The following is a 19,168-nucleotide window of genomic DNA, read 5'->3' as shown; positions in this document are numbered from 1 at the left end:
TATATGAGTATGTATGTGTATGTATAGCTATTTTATCTATATCTTTAAAATGAGCATTAAGTATGGGGTTCTGCAGGAAGTAAAAATTGTGTAATGGGTCTTATTATATAGGCAAAAGGCGTTAGGTATGTTTATTGTAAAATTGATTACGATGTGAACCTGTTATTGCAAATGAAAAGTGATTTTAATTATTAAGCAAATCTATATATACATATATAAATGAAAAAAGAAATTTAACAAACAAAAAAAAAAAAAGAAAAACCGAATAACAAGTAAATGCAAGAATATATACATTAAAGTTTAATAAGTATAATGCAACACACACACACACACTGACACAACACACACACACACTCATATATACACCTGTTTTATGTTTTGAAATTGTTAAAGCAAAGCAGCGTAAAGAAAATCATTTATCTAGAAGAGAAAAGCAAAAACAAAACTACCTAAAAATAAAAACTAAATGCATAGTTATTATGTTTATTATTATTACGTTAACATATAAATGTCATCTCAGAGATGTTTCAAAACAAGCAACCAAGCAACCAACCAACCAACAACAAACAACAAAAATGTAATAAAAAGTAATTATAAAAAGAACAAAACAAGTCTTACTAATGCAGTTATATTTTTTTTTTTTGAGCTAAGTCGCAGCTTAGCATTTTTATTATTATAATGTCTAATTGTATTGTTTATAATTAATGCATAATTTATGTTATTATATTGCTGTCAAATGTGGTTCAGCTGCATCGTTTAGGACATGTTGAAATTTTGCGTAAAGTCGTATTCAATTGTTGGTATTACGGTCTGAACGAACTTCAAGAAGATGATCAGATATAAATGCACGCCCAATTGGCCACCGCCCTCCTCGACCGTTTGAATGATCTTCTTCATAATATCAGCATGACGACAGGGATGCACCGATGCCATGTTGGGTCCCGGCAAATGCGGATGCGATTCCATGGTGACAGTCTTTTTGGCATGATCCTGGGAAACATCCTCGTACATTTGCTCCACTGTCAGCGGCTTGCGCTGCTCATCGAAGCCGACAACCCATAGCCGAGGTGTCTGATAGTATTTATCGTATGTGATGTGCAGATCGTAGGTGCGCGTATGCAGCACGGAGTCGCCACCAGTAGCCGACTCGCCAGCAATTCCAACAGCTCCAGCTGCAGCTGTTGCTCCTGGACTCTGCGACTGCGTGTCGGCTTCTAGTTTGCGCGTTGTGGTTGCAACAGCGGGATCCACCAGCTCCAGCATGCCGCTCTCCTCAAATGCATCCATATCAATGGCCTCGTCATCGTCCTCATCCTCATCCTGCGCATTAGCCAGCGCAGCTGCTGCCGACGACTTGTCGCTGTCAGGCGTGTGCATTTCGTCCTAGACAAAATACAATTATTATGTTGAATAATTAATAAAAATTATAGAGTTAAACCTTGCTCTCGTCCAGCGTTAATTCGCATATTTTCTCATCCAGTTGATTGCTGCCGTCATCATTTAATTGATGTGTCTCCACCCAACCGCCGTCACCGGACTCCTCCTCCACCAGCGTCTCCTCGCCCACATACTCCATTTGCTTGCAACGTCGATAGCATGGCACATTGCGTGTTATCAGAAATTGTTTATCTGCATTTTAATTAGCTTAAGTACGCTTCGTGCAAGTTGTAAATACTCATTTGTTTACCCTTTGGCAAGTATGGCTTTGTTTTGCTCTCATCCCCCGCCGCCCACTGCCAAGTGGGACAATGATGCACCAAATGATCGCCAGCTGCCACAAACTCCTCTGGTGTCAAAACGCCAGTTTCACGAAACTTTGACTCCTTCCCAAAAAAAAAAAGAAGAAATTTATTAGTCTTGATTAGGCACTTAAATCAGTAAAGTAGTCGCCAGTCAGACGCGCCGCCCAGGCGACAGCACCCAAATTAGAGATGAGCATTTTTATAAGTCACGTCCCGAGTCACTGAATTCAAGGCAAACACTTAGTAATAAGCAGATGTCTATTAACTTATTACGTGTGTATACATGGTTATTTATGTAAGTAAGTACACACATAAAAGTATTTGCAATTAGCTAAATGTAATTAAAGAAAGGCAGGTAAAATTGTACTTTTGTTTATATAAACTCAGTCACTGTGACTCGCTGGTTGCTCATCTCCAGTTCGAATCCAAATAGAAATTGTGTACTTACCTTTAGCACTGGAGTTAAATATTCGGCCACATTAAGCGCAGTGCCTTTTACTGTATTTAGCACGCTTTGCATTGTTGCCGATTTGAGTATTTACTTTGTTCCTAAGCTACACTAAACGCAAATGCGTTGTATCTACGAATCTTTTGCCTGAATTGCACAGTCTCGGCCAGACGGCTGATTTACATATACAGAGCTGCCAACTTCTTTTAATAGTCATGTCGCAACAAGAAACCGGTTGGCAGACTTGGTTCGTGAATTTAAGACCATTTTCAGATTGTGATCATATGTGAAATATGAAATTTCTATAATTTTAAAGTTTGACTTTAATAATAATTACAGAACTTTAAATAGAATTTTGTCGAACTTTTAAATTTTACACTCAGGCATATTCATTAAAAACTGCACATTTATTTTATATAATTTCAAAGAAGATGCTTTTGGATTTGAACAAACTCTTAGTTTTTATTAGATAGTAATTTCTATAAAATACTTTAATATGCATATATTGAAAAAGGTAACAGCTATTCTATTTTCGGGATCTCGACTCTGAGTAGTTATACTCTCATTTTGACTATACAAACGGCACATCCAGCGTCATAGGGAACTAAAGATGTTTTGACAACTCATGCAGTTTTTGTTAATTGGCGTTATCCTGCTTGTGTATTACTGCTATGTGCCGTCTTAAGTTTTCAGACCTTTTAAAATTCATCGCGCAGTGCTCACATATATAGGGACGTTCGTCAGAGTGAATATCCGAGTGCCTTTTTAATTCTTCTGTGGATTTAAATGTCTTCGAGCAGCTGTCACATTCGAAGGGACGCTCGTTAGAATGCCGTATTATGTGCTTCTTCAAAGTTGTCGTTGTCGCAAAGCTTTTGTTGCACATCAGAACAGGACAGACATGAGGTTTAGATTCTACATGGATGCGTTTCATATGTCGCAAGAGAAGGAACTTTTTGCCAAAGATTTTCGGGCAGTTGGAACACTTAAATTCCGTTTTTCCGCAGTTATTTCGATGCTTAGCTAACACGTGAAGTGAAGCAAAGATTTTTAAACATTCAGTACATTGATGTAAATTCTCCCCAGTGTGTATCTTATTGTGCTTTTCTAAATAACTGATTCGAAAAAACGACTTAGGACAGTGGGGACATTTGTGTGGCCGCTCTGCACTATGAACACGAATGTGATTATCTAGATTACACTTATTATTAAAGCTCTTCGGGCAGTGTGGACACTTGTATTCCCGTAGATCTTCATGATTCCGAATATGAGCTTTGAAAGAGTAGCTATGAAGAAAGGTCTTGGAACAGTGTGGACATTTATAAGGGCGCTCGCCAGTGTGTCGCAAGACGTGAACCTTCAAGTCACTACTCGTCTTAAATTTAGCCGAACAAAGTAGGCAATTGTATGGACACTCTCCAGTATGAATGCGTATATGCAGCATGCGATTTTTTTTCGTTTTAAATCGCCTTGAGCAGTGAGGACACTCAAAAGGACGTTCGTCACTATGGGCAACTGAGTGTCTGATTAGTTCCGATTTACAAGAGTATTCCTTGCTACAATGCTGGCATATATGCGGTTTCTTCTCTTTAGTCTTCTTAACAGTTGCTTTACAGTTGTTGCGTTTACTCGACCGTCGGTTGGGTTTTGTTTCCTCAGTTCCTTCCTCTGATGAACTTCCTTCACCTTCCTTGGAGTAATCGTCATCCACGGATTCACATGATTCTTCTGCTGTAGAGCTTTCTTCCCGGCCGGAAAGGTTATCTTCAACAACAGTTGTATCCTGTTCTGATTTTTGGTGAACATTGTCCAAGGTACTTTCGGTTAGACACGAATCGCCTGTGATGAGCTCCTCGATGTCGGGCTTTTGATCACATTCGCTTAATAGATCCTTAAAGTAGTTTTCGCTTTGCTTGCATCTAAACTTGAATTCAAATGCATTCTTAGCTGCCGATATGCAGGGACCACATATGTTTTGGGGCAACGAATCGGACTCCCTGATATCACAGTCCGTACAATACTCCAGCATTACACTCAGGAGGGGCTCACTATTCGTCCGCTCTCGCTCGGCAAATATATTCTCCAGTGTGGTGCAGTTCAACGTGCAAAAGCGACAAACTTCATCCATTGTTTTGATTTTATATTGTTGATTTTAACATGTAATTCACATTACCGAGCTAAATACATCGCTATTATGTGCCACCCTACAAAATTTTCCTATCTGGCAGCTTGTTCCAATTGGGGCTGCCACCCTACAAAATTTTCCAATCTGGCAGCTTGTTCTAATTTAATAAAATAAAAAATTCAGTTGCAACTTTGAAAGTTTGACTAAATTGAAATTTTTCTTATTTTTGAATTTTGAAAATTTTTGCAGAGTTTTTGTTGGCATTTTCTCGATTTTATGTCATTTTTTTTTTTTTTTTTAGAATTTTTTTCTTAACTTCTCTTACCTTAGGTTGACGAGTTTCAAACTTTCATTAAAATTTATATATATTTTTTTCGAATTTCAAATTTTCATCAAAACGTTAATTAATTACAAAGTTATTGCATTTTCAAATTTGCATAAAACTAAAATTTAAATTTTCGTGTTGGCACCTTAATATATCGATATTCTCGTTGAATTGGCATCGATAGTGATGCTGCAGTGCTGCCAACTTCTAAGAAAAAAACAGCTGTTTCTGGGTGGAAAGCATCTAAATTTGTTTTGAAGGCACTTTTGCATAGTTATTAAATGCAAAACACAGCTGAAATTATAATAAAAATAAGCAGATTGCTGGCTAATAGCAATTTTTACGTTTTTCTGGCAAACGAACTTTGAAAATAGCCAAATCTAGCTATAAAGTAGCTAAGTGCGCAACAGTGCTATTCGACTAGTTGCTCAGCTCTAGGGCACATGTTGTAGCGGTTTAAATCGAAATGGAGCCAAAATTTGTATTGCCTTCGCCAAACTTTAATAAAAACAGTAAGGAAGATAGGAAAAGCAACTTGCATTATTTGACGCCATGTGGAATGACGTTGCTGCCTCGCAGCAAACAGCCGCCGCCAATGTATGGAGCTCGCGGCAGCACAGTGCCTGCGAAATATCTCAAGTCGGAGCAGCAACAAGTGAGTTAACAACTTAGCTTTCACGATAAAAACAAGTTAATAATAGAGCTATTATGACAGAGTAACAGCAGCAGCGCAAGCACCAGCACAAAAATATCAGATACACCGCCAATTTACAATTCTCCGCCGCGTCCTGAATATTGTGCCAACTGTGGCATGGAATTGGCCACTGAGCAGGACATGAAGCGACATCTGGAGCAGCATGAAACGTGCCCCGCTGAGAACTGTGATTTTGCGGCCTTAGCCAACGTACTGGAGCGACATATTGAGGCACATCACATCACCGGCTTGTACAAATCCGTAAAAAAAGTGTGGACGGCAGAGGATATTGCTGCTTGGCGCGCGGAGCGACGCAAAAGGTTAGTATTGTATTGATTTTTTTATAATTGAAGGTATATTCATTATGTTCTCTTGTAGATTTCCAACGACTGCTAATGTGGAGCTGGCCAAACGGGCCAAGGAGCAGCGGATGAAGCGTGGAGAACGCTTGGAAAAATCAAAGGCAGCTTTTGGCAAGTCTGAAGATCGACGACGCACGCGTCCACAAAATAATAATAAAGATCGTCCAAAGCAAAACAAAAGACAGAAAAATAATTTAAACAAAAACGATAAGAAAAAAGAGCCTCAGCAGCTAAAGGAGTCAAAGCTCAAGGAGGAGAATCCACTTCCAGAGAAGCATAATAATATTAGTCCCTCAGATCAGATAATGTTTTGCGGCACCAGTCAAATGAAGGACTACAAGCATGTTAAGGAACGAGTTAAGCCGGAGGTAAATGCGCTGAGCAATATGTTGGGCATGTATGGAACCGATTCCGAAAATGAAGGGGATGAATCAAGTGATAATGAAGTGGATGATTCAACGCCTACAACTTCATTAGAATTCAAACCAAATGAATTACAGCCTGAGGATGATCCTGCCCAAAAAGGCACTCAGCTGGACGCAGAGAATTGTCAGTCACCAGAGGCCGAAGATAGCTCTGATAATGAAGTACCTGACGAAGTCCCGATCGAACGCAAAACAGAGGAAATAGCTGTTGAGTGCAAACCAGAAACGACTTTAGATGAAACACAACTTGAATTACCCATTACAACTAAAACTCGGACAGCAGATAAACCAAATTTGGACAATAGGTCAACTGTCAAGCGTGCTGCACCAAAGAAACGAAATCTAGGCTTGAATTACAAACGGGCGCGTCTGATGACCAAGCAAAACACTATGCTGTCCAAGTTACTAGAGACAGATATCAGACACGAGCGTAATGTGCTCTTACAGTGTGTGCGTTATGTTTGTGAGCGGAATTTCTTTGGCATTGGCAACGGCACAACTTCCTCCTCCGCCTCCTCGTCTACAACAAGGATAGACAATGTAGTTTAATTTAACTTAATTTTAATTAAAATATCTATATAAATGTAACTCTAAACGTGTTATCAATTTGTTTGCATCCCACCGCTGGAATCGGATCCCATGCCGCCTACTCCACCACTTGCAGCAGAACCAGCTGTGTTGCCGCCACCCGTTGTCCCACCATCACTAGAACCCGCACCAACACCGACGGATCCGACACCTGCAGCCTGTTGTTGTTGTTGCTGTGCCGCCGCTGCAGCTGCCTGTTGTTGTTGTTGCTGCTGCTGAGCAGCTGCATGCTCCTGTTGTCGCTTCTGTTGCTGCCTGGCTGCATGGGAATGCTTCGCCTTGGTCTCTTCCAGCTCACGGACACGAGAACGTGCGTGTTGTATGCGGTGCCAGGCCATTTGCAACACTTTGGCAGATGCATAACCGGATCCCTCGTGCGGCTGTCCTGTGGATACTTGGGTGAGGTAGTTGATTTGCTCAGACAGCTTCGACTCTACGCTGGACAAGCTCTTCAGGAACTGTTGTGACTGTGTTTCCGCGCTTTTCTGCGACGATTTTTCCTTGCCAAGCTCCTGCAGAGCTAGACCTATTTTTTGAATAACCAGCTAATTATTTCATTATTCTAATTCCCACATTATTTCCACTTACCTGCACTTTGCATGCAAAGCAGAATATCCTTCTCAATTTCATCCAGTGCGTGTATTTTATCCAAGGGATTCATATTGAATTTAAATGCGGTTTTCAATTCGTTGTCGGCTTTTGTTAAATTCTGATGTCATTCACAAAAAGCGTTGACATGCTGAGGGCAGACGATGGTTAATTTGCTATTCACAGCGTACAATCGAAAAAAAAAATTCGATATATATCGATATTAAGGTGCCAACACGAAAATTTAAATATTAGTTTATGAAAATTTAAAAATGCAATAACTTTGAAATTAATTAACATTTTGATGAAAATTTAAAATTTGAAATTCGAAAAAAATATATGTAAATTTTAATGAAGGTTTGAAACTCGTCAACCTAAGGTAAGAGAAGTTAAAAAAAAAATTCTAAAAAAAAAAAAATGACATAAAATCGAGAAAATTCCAACAAAAACTCTGCAAAAATTTTCAAAGTTGAAAAATAAGAAAAATTTCAATTTAGTCAAACTTTCAAAGTTGCAACTGAATTTTTTATTTTATTAAATTAGAACAAGCTGCCAAATCGGGAAATTTTGTAGGATGGCAGCCCCAATTGGAACAAGCTGCCAGATCGGAAAATTTTGTAGGGTGGCATATAATAGCGATGTATTTTAGCTCGGTAATGTGAAATACATGTTAAAATCAACAATATAAAATCAAAACAATGGATGAAGTTTGCCGCTTTTGCACGTTGAATTGCACCACACTGGAGAATATATTTAAAAGGCGAGAGCAGACGGATAATGAGCCACACCTAATTTTAATGCTAGAATGTTGTACCAATTGCGAAATCAGAGAATCCGATTCGTTGCCACAAAACATATGTGGTCCCTGCATATCAGCGGCTAAGATAGCATTTGAATTCAAGTTTAGTTGCGGACAAAGCGAAAAGCATTTTAAAGATATTGTCAACGAATGTACACAGCTGGAAGTTAAGTACGAATTTGATGAAGTTTGCCGCTTTTGCACGTTGAACTGCACCACACTAGAGAACATATTTGCTGAGCGAGAGCGGACGGATGATGAGCCCCTCCTGAGTGTAATGCTGGAGTATTGTATGGACTGTGATATCAGGGAATCCGATTCGTTGCCCCAAAACATATGTGGTCCCTGCATAACGGCAGCCAAGAATGCATTTGAGTTTAAGTTTAGATGCGAGCAAAGCGAAAAGTATTTTAAGGATCTATTAAGCGAATGTGATCAGAAGCCTGACATTGATGAGCTCATCACAGGCGATTCATGTCTTACCGAAAGTGCTTTAGTCGGGGACTGCATAAAACTAGAGCCAGTTGACTATGCGGATGAAGATAACTTTGAGGGATGCTCAACAACAGAAGAAACAAACGTAACTGAAGATTACTCGGGGGACAGTGAAGAAGACTTATCAACAGAAGAATTGAATGACACTGTGGACGAAGATGAAATGGAAATTTTGGAGGAGCACATGCATCAACTGTCTGACGATTGGCATTTTAGAAGTGAGCAGTGTCCGAATGACGATCTTCCCTACAAATGTGAGCATTGTCCGAAGAGTTTTTCAAGATTTTTTAATTTCAAAAGGCATTCGGAAAGTTTACACAAGCAGACTCCTTTAAAAGATAAAATAATACCTGATTCTGACGATCGTCCGTACAAATGTGAGCACTGTCCAATGAAATTTACAAGATTTTTTAATTTGAAAAGGCATTCGGAAAGATTACACAAGCAGACTCCTTTAAAAGAGAAAATAATAATACCTGATGTTGACGATCGTCCGTTCAAATGTGAGCACTGTCCAATGAAATTTACAAGATCTTCTAATTTGAAAAGGCACACAAAAACTTTACACAAACTGGACACAGGTATTTAAGAACGTTAAATTCCAAAAGATCTGAAGTTCCCTAGTTCATCTAATTTTAAAATATTGCTCCATATGAATATCAATTTGTCTTGTAAATTTCTGTTATGTAATTATTATCTTAATATGTATTCTTTTCAACTAATAAATATTTTTTTAAATGTTAGCACTAGCTTATTTATTGTCGATACTAATACTAAACTAGTTAAAAGGGCTGCTGTCGAGCGTCGAAAATATCACGGCGAATAAAAAATTATTTTTGTATTGATTGCAACGATTCCAATGTAAATACTGAGTTATTTATGATTTTGACATACATTTTTGTGCATTTTGTAGCAAGTATTTTTTTTTCGACAGAAAAATTTCTTATGTGGCTTCTTTAATGGTTTCGGATTTTAAACATGTATGGAAATTGAAATTCCTCGCATTGCTGACATTTGTAGGAGCCTCGGAATTCGTCGGAATGTGTACGCATGTGAGTTTGTAAAGTGATCTAACTTTTATACGATTTTAGGCACTGCTGGCATTTGTAGAGACGTTTTTCATGAACTTTTTGAATATGTTTGATTAAAGAAATCTCTTTGGAAAAGGTTTTGGGCAGTTGGAACATTTTTATTCAAATTTCGCATTGTGTGCGTTTTTTTGCGTTTTGAGGACTTCGCTTCGTGTGAACGTCTTTGGGCACTGGGGACATTTGTATGGCCGCTCTCCTGTATGAACCCGAATGTGCTTATCAAGATAATACTTGATATTGAACTCCTTCGGACAGTGTGGACACTTGTGTTCTTTTTGATCACTATGAGTTCGAATGTGCTTGTTCAGAATGCTGCGACTCTTAAAGCCCTTGCTGCAATGTGAACATTTATAAGGACGCTCGCCAGTGTGGCTCAAAACGTGTTTGTTTCGCTCATCAATCCTCTTGAATTTAGCCGAGCAAAGGTGACATTTATATGGACACTCTCCAGTATGAATCCGTATATGCGCCTTGAGAACTTTATTCGTTTTAAAGCGGAGTGGACAGTGAGGACACTCAAAAGGACGTTCGTCCGTATGAGCAAGGGAGTGTCTGATTAGTTGCGATTTCCAAGAGAATCTACTGTTGCAATGATGGCATATATGCGATTTCGTCCCATTGGTCTTCATAACAGTTGATTCCTTCTTTGTTTCCTTAGTTTCTTCCTCTGATGAGCTTCCTTCAGTTTCCTTAGAGTAATCGTCATCCACAGATGCTTCTGCTCTAGAGTTTTCCTCACTGCCGGAGAAGTTATCTTCACCAACAGTTTTATCCTGTTCTGTTTTTAAGTGTACATCGTCCAAGGTACTTTCTGTTGGACACCAATCGCCTGTGATGAGCTCCTCGATGTCGGGCTTCTGATCCCGGTCGCTCAGGAGTTCCCTCAAATAATTTTGACTTTGCTCGCATTTCATCTTGAATTCAAATGCATTCTTAGCTGCCGATATGCAGGGTCCACATATGTTTTGGGGCAACGAATCGGATTCTCTGATTTCACAGTCGGTACAATACTCCAGCATAACAATTATGAGGGGCTCATTATCTGTCTGCTCTCGCTTAATAAATATATTCTCCAGTGTGGTGCAGTTTATCGTGCAAAAGCGACAAACTTCCTCAATTTCGTACTTGATTTTGGGCTGTTTGTATTCGCTCAGGAGTTCTCTAAAATATTTTTGGCTTTTCTCGCATCTGAGCTTAAATTCAAATGCATTTTCAGCAGCTGATGTGCACGGCCCACAAATGTTTTGAGGCAATGTATCCGATTCAATAATTTCGCAATTTGTACAACATTCCAGCATACCAATTAGGGGCTCATTATCCGTTAGCTCTCGCTCGTCAAATATATTTTCCAGCGTGTTACAGTTCAATGTGCAAAAACGGCAAATTTCTTCCATTTCGCACTTTGTTTTCTTTAGCAAATATAAACGCGATCCAACATTTGTTCATATTATCGACATTAGAGATGGGCATGGTCCGGGCCGTGCCCGTGCCGTGCCTATTTAAACAAATTCCGTGTTGGACCGTGTTGGGCCTCAGTCGTGCCTCAAAAAAGGAGGCATGGGCCCATCTCTAATCGACATAGTAGTAGAGTTGAGTCGTTTTGTACTGAAAAAGTTCAAATGAACGGGTCATTGATATGAACGAGCGAACTTGTTGCTATCGGTATATTTCTAATTAAATTCCGATATTAAGGGCCAACACGAAAATTTAAATTTAGTTTATGCAAATTTTAAAATGCAATATCTTTGAAATTAATTAACATTTTGATGAAAATTTGAAATTCGAAAAAAAATATATATAAATTTTAATGAAGGTAGTTCAAACCTCAAGGTAGTTTCAACGTCAACCTAAGGTAAGAGAAGTTAAAAAAAAAATTCTAAAAAAAAAAAATGACATAAAATCGAGAAAATTCCAACAAAAACTCTGCAAAAAAATTCAAAGTTCAAAAATAAGAAAAATTTCAATTTAGTCAAACTTTCAAAGTTGCAACTGAATTTTTTATTTTATTAAACTAAAACAACTTGCCAGATCGGAAAATTTTGTAGGATGGCAGCACCAATTGGAACAAGCTACCATATCGGAAAATTTTTTAGGGTGGCATATAATAGCGATGTATTTATTATTAAAGCTCGGTAATGTGAAATACATGTTAAAATCAACAATATAAAATCAAAACAATGGATGAAGTTTGCCGCTTTTGCACGTTGAATTGCACCACACTGGAGAATATATTTAAAAGGCGAGAGCAGACGGATAATGAGCCACACCTAATTTTAATGCTAGAATGTTGTACCAATTGTGAAATCAGGGAATCCGATGCGTTGCCACAAAACATATGTGGTCCCTGCATATCAGCGGCTAAGATAGCATTTGAATTCAAGTTTAGTTGCGGACAAAGCGAAAAGCATTTTAAAGATATTGTCAACGAATGTACACAGCTGGAAGTTAAGTACGAATTTGATGAAGTTTGCCGCTTTTGCACGTTGAACTGCACCACACTGGAGAACATATTTGCTGAGCGAGAGCGGACGGATGCTGAGCCCCTCCTGAGTGTAATGCTGGAGTATTGTATGGACTGTGATATCAGGGAATCCGATTCGTTGCCCCAAAACATATGTGGTCCCTGCATATCGGCAGCTAAGAATGCATTTGAATTCAAGTTAAGATGCGAGCAAAGCGAAAAGTATTTTAAGGATCTATTAAGCGAATGTGATCAGAAGCCTGAAATTGATGAGCTCATCACAGGCGATTCATGTCTTACCGAAAGTGCTTTAGTCGGGGACTGCATAAAACTAGAGCCAGATAACTTTGTGGGATGTTCAACAACAGAAGAAACAAACGCTAATGAAGATTACTCGGGGGATAGTGAAGAAGACTTATCAACAGAAGAATTGAATGACACTGTGGACGAAGATGAAATGGAAATTTCGGACGAGCACATGCAACAACTGTCTGGCGATCGGCCTTTTAAATGTGAGCAGTGTCCGAAAGCTTATAAAGACAAAAGAGGGTTGAAGCAACACATTGTTGTTCATTCTGACGAACGTCCATTCAAATGTGAGCTTTGTCCAAAGGCATATAAAAAGGAGGTTATTTTAAAATCGCATTTAAGTGTTCATTCAAACGATCGTCCCTTCAAGTGTGAGCACTGTTTAAAGACGTTTTCAAAAAAAGCAAATCTAAAACTGCACAGTGTAATTCATTCTGACGAACGTCCCTATAAATGTGACCAATGCTCGTTGGCGTTTAAAACTGCACAACGTTTAAAAACACACCAAACCACACATTATGGCAATCGCCCGTACACATGCGAGCACTGCCAGATGAGTTTTAAAGAGGATACTAGTTTACAAGAGCACATAAGGATTCATTCTGACGATCGCTCTTTCAAATGTGAGCACTGTCCGAAAGCTTTTAAATTCAAAGGAGGGTTAAAGGCGCACATAGTGATTCATTCTGAAGAACGTCCATTCAAGTGTGAGAACTGTCCAAAGGCTTTTAAAAGGGAGGCACTTTTATTGAGGCACTTAAAGGTTCACTCTAACGATCATCCCTTCAGATGTAAGCACTGTCCACAGGCTTTTTCAACCAATGCCAGTTTAAAAAAGCACAAAGCAACCCATTCTGGAGAACTTCTTTATAAATGTGACCTTTGCTCAAAGTCGTTTCAACTCCTACAAACTTTAAAGGGTCATAAACTTATTCATTCTAGCACACGCCCCTACAAATGCGAGCACTGTAAAAAGGCTTTTAAAACTGATTCTAATTTAAAAGCGCACATACAGACTCATTCTGACGATCGTCCCTTCAAATGTGAGCACTGCACAAAGACGTTTTCAAAAAAGGAAAACTTAAAACTGCACAGTGTGATTCATTCCGACGAACGTCCCTACAAATGTGACCACTGTTCAAAGGCGTTTAAAACCCAAAAAATTCTGAGAAAACACGAAATTATACATTCTAGCAACCGCCCCTACACATGCGAGCACTGCCAGACGTCTTTTAAAAGGAATACATATTTACAACAGCACTTAAGGTTGCACGCTGCTGATCGCCCCTACAAATGTGAGTGCTGTCCAAAAGCTTTTAAGTTGAAAGTCCAATTAAAAAATCACATGCTGGTCCATTCTGACCAACGCTCCTTTAAATGTGAGCAATGTCCGAATGTGTATAAATGCAAAGAGTACTTAAGAAAGCACATGAAGGCTCATTCTGATGATCGTCCCTACAAATGTGAGCAGGACAAAAAAAAAATCTGAAGATCCATAGTGGAACATATTTATGACTAAAACGACCGTTTGATGAGCCTTTTGTCTTATCTCATCATAATATGTTGCGCATAACGGAGATCAGATCGAATCGTAAATTTCTGGAATGTTATAAATAAGTATACAGTTAAAAAAATAAAAGATATTTTAAAATTTTTGAACGTTAGTGAAATTATTCTGTTAAACAACTCGAAAGGGCTACAGTCGCTGTTTCAATCCACCTGGTGTTAAGTATACAAAAACATCATTTTTTTTCTTTTAGAAAGTTACAAGCTTACAAGGGAACGAAAAAGAATTAAAGCTAGAATTTAAGGTTTTTTTTTTTGTCAATTGCCAGATTTAATATACAATTAATTAGTAGCTATCGATGAAATTGACGCTTTGCAATATAGGGTAATTTTGGATGTGAGGCCTCCTATATGACAAAAAACACCTCTTTTCTATGGTAGAATTTTTTTTATAAAACATTTTGTAAAATTTTTATTTTTTTCTAACCTTTTTTTTTTCAAAGGTGATGAGCTTTTATATTTTAAAATTTCTCAAGAATGTCAAAAATTTTAAAAAGCTTAACTTTTTCTGAAGGGTGATCAATATATCTTTAATTCATTCCTACATTCAAATCAATGTTTTTTCTCCCACATTTTCCTTGGAAAAAAAAACTTTTGTAAATAAACGTAATCAACATTATATAAAGAAAATAAATATATGAAATATTTCAGTTGTAAAGAAAATTTTAAACTCTGTATAAATTGATATTATTTATATATAGCTTTAATGAATGCAAAATTATAAGGAAAATAAAACACAATAAATAAATAATTCATTCCTACCCAGTTTTAACTTAAACCCACAAATTTGCAGCTATCTATTTTTGAATTAAAAAAATTATGATCGTTGTTTTTTTGTCATTTTCAGGATTTAAAATTCTAGGAAAACTCGAAGAATTTCTCACATTTCTCACAGTACAAAAAGTGCTATGCTCTAATTTCACGCTCTGACTATGAATAAAAGTAGCAGTTGTTGGGGGTTTGGAAAGCAAATAGCCTTATAGAGAACTCATCCCAAAACGCCAAACATTGAGTCCACTAGTGAAATTTACTATGCACCTGAAGAAAATGAACAGTCGTTTTTTGATTCTTAAAAGTTGGCAGCACTGACTTGCAGTTGCTATTGATGTATTTAATAATAATGGGATTTCTAAACAGATTCGGATTTGGTTTCGATTTTGTTTAAGCAAATCTAAATCAGTTTCAGGAACGAACCTTTGGAACACTGATTTGATTTTGATTTCGAGAATTTAAAAAAATGGCGAGAAAACACAAATTGACAAATGAAAGTGTTAAAACTGTTATTCTTAGACTATTTATTAATAGAATGCTTGCAGTACAGATATTAAATTATCCGTTCTTAAAACTTTCAACATTCAGCAAAGCGAAAAGTATTTTAAGGATATAAGGAACACATAGTGAATCATTCTGACGATCGCCCATTCAAATGTCGTCACTGTCCAAAAGCTTTTAAAGCCGTAAAGATATAAAACAGCACAACGTTATTCATTATGCAGTACGCCCGTTTAAATGTAAGCACTGTCCAAAGGCTTTTAAAAGGGATTATAGTTTATTATCCCACTTAAAGATGCATTCTAATGATCGTCTTACAAATGTGATTACTGCTCAAGAGCTTTTAAAAGGAAATGCCAATTAAATAGTCACATGCTGATTCATTGTGAAGAACGCTCCCACAAGTGTGAGCACTGCTCGAGATCGTATAAATGCAAAAACACTTTATTTAGACACACACAGACTCATCATTTTGACCATATTCCCTTTAAGTGTAAGCCCATCCTGATAGCTTTTAAAGAGGAGACTAGTTTAACTCATTCTGACGATCTTCCCTACAAATGTGAGCACTGTCCGAAGAGCTTTTCAAGATTTTTTAATTTCAAAAGGCATTCGGAATGGTTACACAAACAGACTCCTTTAAAAGATAAAATAATAACTGATTCTGACGATCGTCCGTACAAATGTGAGCACTGTCCAATGAAATTTACAAGATTTTCTAATTTGAAAAGGCACACAAAAAGTTTGCACAAACTGGACACAGGTATTTAAGAACGTTTAATTCCAAAATATCTGAAGTTCCCTAGTGGATCATCTAATCTTTGTTTGTTTAAATAATATCAATTAAGTCTATTAAAAACAGTTTTTCTCTGACTTTTTGGTGGTAAGGTTATGGATATTGAACCTTCTGCAGACCTCTGGTGATTTCATGCCATCTTGCAATTCATTAAAAATTAAACATTTATTTTTAAGAAATCGGTTTTCTAGTTTTTCTCCATTTTTATCGAAGTATGGAATTGTAATAAAAAAAATAATAAAAAAAAACAATATTAGTTGCTTGTATAGAACATTTGAAATCAAAAAAGTTGCTACAATAAAATGTTGCTTTTGTAAAGGTTGCTTATAAAGAATGCTTATGCGTATCCAATTACCAATTAAGTGTATATATACATATTTCCTAGTGTTCAAAGATGACAGCAGCAATAAAGTGTCATATCAGCAAACCAATGTTTACTTTTGTTTTTTTTTTTTGACATTTCGGGCTTAAGCTATTTTAAATTAATTAAGCTAAAGAAATTCTGCCTAAATTAATGATAAAGATACAATGTGAATAACAAAAGCAATTGCAAAAATTTCTGATTTCTCATAAAAAAAAACCTCTATAAGAGGTAAAGCATTTTCTAGACCCAACATTTCGGATATCCTATTTTGTGACAAACAAAATTAAGTTTAATATAAAAATTTTAAATAAAAATAAAAATTAATAAAAAACAACACAAAAGTTGGCATTCGGCACTGCGCAAAACGTAATTTTTATGCACAAAGAAGCTCACCCTTTTACCTCGTAGTATATAAGTTTTTTTGTGTGTTTATTTATTTGGAGAAATAACTTCTGTTTAAAAACTCGAGTCAACATGTTAATGCCAAGGCTGCATAGGCCTTCGGCTAAAAATGAGTTGTTGAAAAGTTAAAATTTTTAAATTAAAGTATACTATATGTTATGCTTTGATCAAATTTATTAGTAGTTATATATTTATATCACATTTATAAATACTTATGTCATTCCTAATATCCTTAGTTAGGCCCAATGGCAAACCAAGCGAATTTAAAGAACTGTTTTGGAAGTGAGAAACAATTTTCGTATACCTCCGTTGATTCCCCGTCAGTGTCCATGTCCAATGACATGACCACAATGCCACGCCCACAATCAACATACTTATGCAATGCGAAGTGTAAACGACTTGAAAAATGAGCTTTACACTGTCGACACACGAGCACGCGATCGTTGGGATCACTTCGCAAAAATCGACGTACGTTTCGTATTTCGTGCATGCCACGAAATTCGCCTGCAACATCGGTTTGAATGAGGAAAGTGGGCGTGTTGTTGACATCCTCGCTTCTGATTAAATACGGCACTGCATAGAGCTCCTTGGTGCGGGGGCAGACACGAAAGCAATAGAGATTCACCTGCAACGAGTCAGGGAAGTGTCCAAAGCGTTTACCATGGTAGTTGATGTAGCTCTCCGTGAGCAGCGGAAGGTCAACAGGTTTCGCAATTTTTGTTGCCTTGACACGTACATCACTCTTCACGCGATACTGCAGGGGAAGCTGCAGATGGCTATTGAATTGTCGGTGGACAATCAGTTTCAACCGCTTGATGGTGCATGCCTCCATTGGAACTCTTAGTGTTGACAGCACATAGCTGCTTATCTTTTCCACCATACGGGTAAAGACCATGTCAACAGTTTCATCAATATCCAAAAAATGTTTTATTATTATAGGAAAGGTTTCGTAGTATAATCGCTTCTTGGTCACGTTTACATAAAAGCCAAAGGTGACCTCGAGCTGACTGGCTTCATAGTTTAGAAAACGCAGCAGTTGCGGAACTGCCTCCATTCCGGCATCCAGTAGAAAGTCCCGAGTGCGTCCCACGGCGCTCTCATCGCACATTATAAAGGTGTCAACTCTCTCTCTTTCGATCCTCTTGAGTAGCAGCTTCTCCTCCAGACTTAACTTGATGTGTTGCCCATCTTCGCTAGACATCCAATGATGACTGTACGGCTCATTTGCCCTAACACGACTTTGACAACTCTGGCATTCCACGCTCAGTTCGCTGATGAAGGGCTGATGACGAAAGGTTCTCACATTTTCACTCGTTTCAAATATAAACCGTGATTGCCTGTGACGTGACATGTTGCCAGTTGTAAGTTCAAATATTTACTGATAACCAGTTGCATTGTGTCGAAGGTTTTATATAGAACCGTATCAACATCCGTAGTACCTGTTTAGCACCGCTACCTTTTATTTACCTGCCTGACTATACAACAGCTGCACAGCCATAAACCGAAAAATTTGAATTTACCAACAAGATAAAATGTGTCGTAGCTAAATAATCCTTTCGAATATTCTGTCTGTATAAGCAGGTATAAGACTCAAATACTTTGTATACCTACTTTTACAGATATCCCAACAGGCATAAATAGTTTATGGGGAATTTCCAATGCCTCGGGCTTTGTAATTTTACTTATACTGTCAAATATCGGCCGCTATTATAAAGTGTCACAACCATATCCTTTTGGACATTCTTACCATTGTCTTTTATTTTCCCACAGCTAAGTCCTGTGCATATTCTCACCAAAATCCCTTTGTATTAATTTTTTCCTTTTTATAAGTCTTAAATAATTACTCGCTGGGATTTTTAAAATGCCCAAAATAAGTGACTCTTATAAAGTGTCCCAACTTATTCCTTTTGGATATTCTTATCGAAGTCCCTCTGCATAAATTTTTCCCTTTTTTAACAGACGAAATAAATTACTCTTATAACTTATAACTGGCACTTTAAGGAAATTACCCTTTGAACTTTCCCCTGCAAGAATTACCCTCTGTTTCAAATAAGAACTTATTTTATTATCATTCAAACATTCTCTCAGATCTTTTTATTGGCTTCAATTTAAAAATGCATAGCCAGTTGTAACGGTTTGTAATTGTTTTAAATAGCTTTACATACTTTAAGTAAATTACTTCATTTCTAATTTTTTGCGTAATCATTAATTTTTACTTGAATCAACGATATAGTGATAAATGATAAAAACTAAAACTACTTGTATTAAAAAAAGATTTTTAAACTATTTATCACTTTTGTTCCATGAAATCCAAAA

General features: G+C 37.4%; 7 protein-coding genes across 8 annotated transcripts; 2 read left to right on the top strand and 5 right to left on the bottom strand.

Moving 5' to 3' along the window:
• Window positions 1–712: 712 nt before the first annotated feature.
• On the bottom strand, window positions 713–2,366 carry LOC117788027 (ubiquitin-like-conjugating enzyme ATG3). Its single transcript, XM_034626682.1, has 4 exons — window positions 2,191–2,366; window positions 1,688–1,823; window positions 1,439–1,629; window positions 713–1,383 (listed from the first exon to the last, which is right to left on the bottom strand). Exons 1-4 carry the CDS (start codon window positions 2,260–2,262, stop codon window positions 757–759), a joined length of 1,026 nt encoding a protein of 341 aa, XP_034482573.1. The 5' UTR covers window positions 2,263–2,366; the 3' UTR covers window positions 713–756.
• A 259-nt stretch (window positions 2,367–2,625) lies between these two features.
• LOC117787334 (zinc finger protein 70-like) lies at window positions 2,626–4,360 on the bottom strand. The gene has a single exon (XM_034625833.1). It carries the CDS (start codon window positions 4,316–4,318, stop codon window positions 2,828–2,830), a length of 1,491 nt encoding a protein of 496 aa, XP_034481724.1. The 5' UTR covers window positions 4,319–4,360; the 3' UTR covers window positions 2,626–2,827.
• Window positions 4,361–5,053: 693 nt separating this feature from the next.
• On the top strand, window positions 5,054–6,709 carry LOC117786528 (nuclear fragile X mental retardation-interacting protein 1). Its single transcript, XM_034624841.1, has 3 exons — window positions 5,054–5,295; window positions 5,356–5,654; window positions 5,713–6,709. The coding sequence occupies exons 1-3, from the start codon at window positions 5,107–5,109 to the stop codon at window positions 6,668–6,670; spliced, it is 1,446 nt and encodes a 481-aa protein (XP_034480732.1). The 5' UTR covers window positions 5,054–5,106; the 3' UTR covers window positions 6,671–6,709.
• LOC117786530 (mediator of RNA polymerase II transcription subunit 11) lies at window positions 6,666–7,443 on the bottom strand. The gene is made up of 2 exons (XM_034624843.1): window positions 7,298–7,443; window positions 6,666–7,235 (listed from the first exon to the last, which is right to left on the bottom strand). The coding sequence occupies exons 1-2, from the start codon at window positions 7,368–7,370 to the stop codon at window positions 6,724–6,726; spliced, it is 585 nt and encodes a 194-aa protein (XP_034480734.1). The 5' UTR covers window positions 7,371–7,443; the 3' UTR covers window positions 6,666–6,723.
• A 528-nt stretch (window positions 7,444–7,971) lies between these two features.
• On the top strand, window positions 7,972–15,660 carry LOC117786527 (uncharacterized zinc finger protein CG2678-like). Of its 2 annotated transcripts, XM_034624839.1 has the most exons (3): window positions 7,972–8,792; window positions 12,639–12,705; window positions 15,413–15,660. In XM_034624839.1, exons 1-3 carry the CDS (start codon window positions 7,996–7,998, stop codon window positions 15,485–15,487), a joined length of 939 nt encoding a protein of 312 aa, XP_034480730.1. In that variant the 5' UTR covers window positions 7,972–7,995; the 3' UTR covers window positions 15,488–15,660. The 2 variants fall into 2 exon arrangements, with proteins under 2 accessions (XP_034480730.1, XP_034480731.1); XM_034624840.1 differs by lacking the exon at window positions 7,972–8,792 and having other exon boundaries at window positions 11,815–12,705.
• LOC117786529 (zinc finger protein 260-like) lies at window positions 9,701–11,131 on the bottom strand. The gene has a single exon (XM_034624842.1). It carries the CDS (start codon window positions 11,074–11,076, stop codon window positions 9,781–9,783), a length of 1,296 nt encoding a protein of 431 aa, XP_034480733.1. The 5' UTR covers window positions 11,077–11,131; the 3' UTR covers window positions 9,701–9,780.
• Window positions 15,661–17,078: 1,418 nt separating the features above from the next.
• LOC117788432 (protein terminus) lies at window positions 17,079–18,203 on the bottom strand. Its single transcript, XM_034627199.1, has one exon. It carries the CDS (start codon window positions 18,201–18,203, stop codon window positions 17,085–17,087), a length of 1,119 nt encoding a protein of 372 aa, XP_034483090.1. The 3' UTR covers window positions 17,079–17,084.
• Between the last annotated feature and the right edge of the window lie 965 nt (window positions 18,204–19,168).

Source organism: Drosophila innubila (genome assembly GCF_004354385.1).
Source record: "Drosophila innubila isolate TH190305 chromosome 3L unlocalized genomic scaffold, UK_Dinn_1.0 0_D_3L, whole genome shotgun sequence".
Taxonomy (NCBI): domain Eukaryota; kingdom Metazoa; phylum Arthropoda; class Insecta; order Diptera; family Drosophilidae; genus Drosophila; species Drosophila innubila.
The sequence above is the reverse complement of the archived record's forward strand: the minus strand, read 5'-3'. Positions and strand labels throughout refer to the sequence as shown.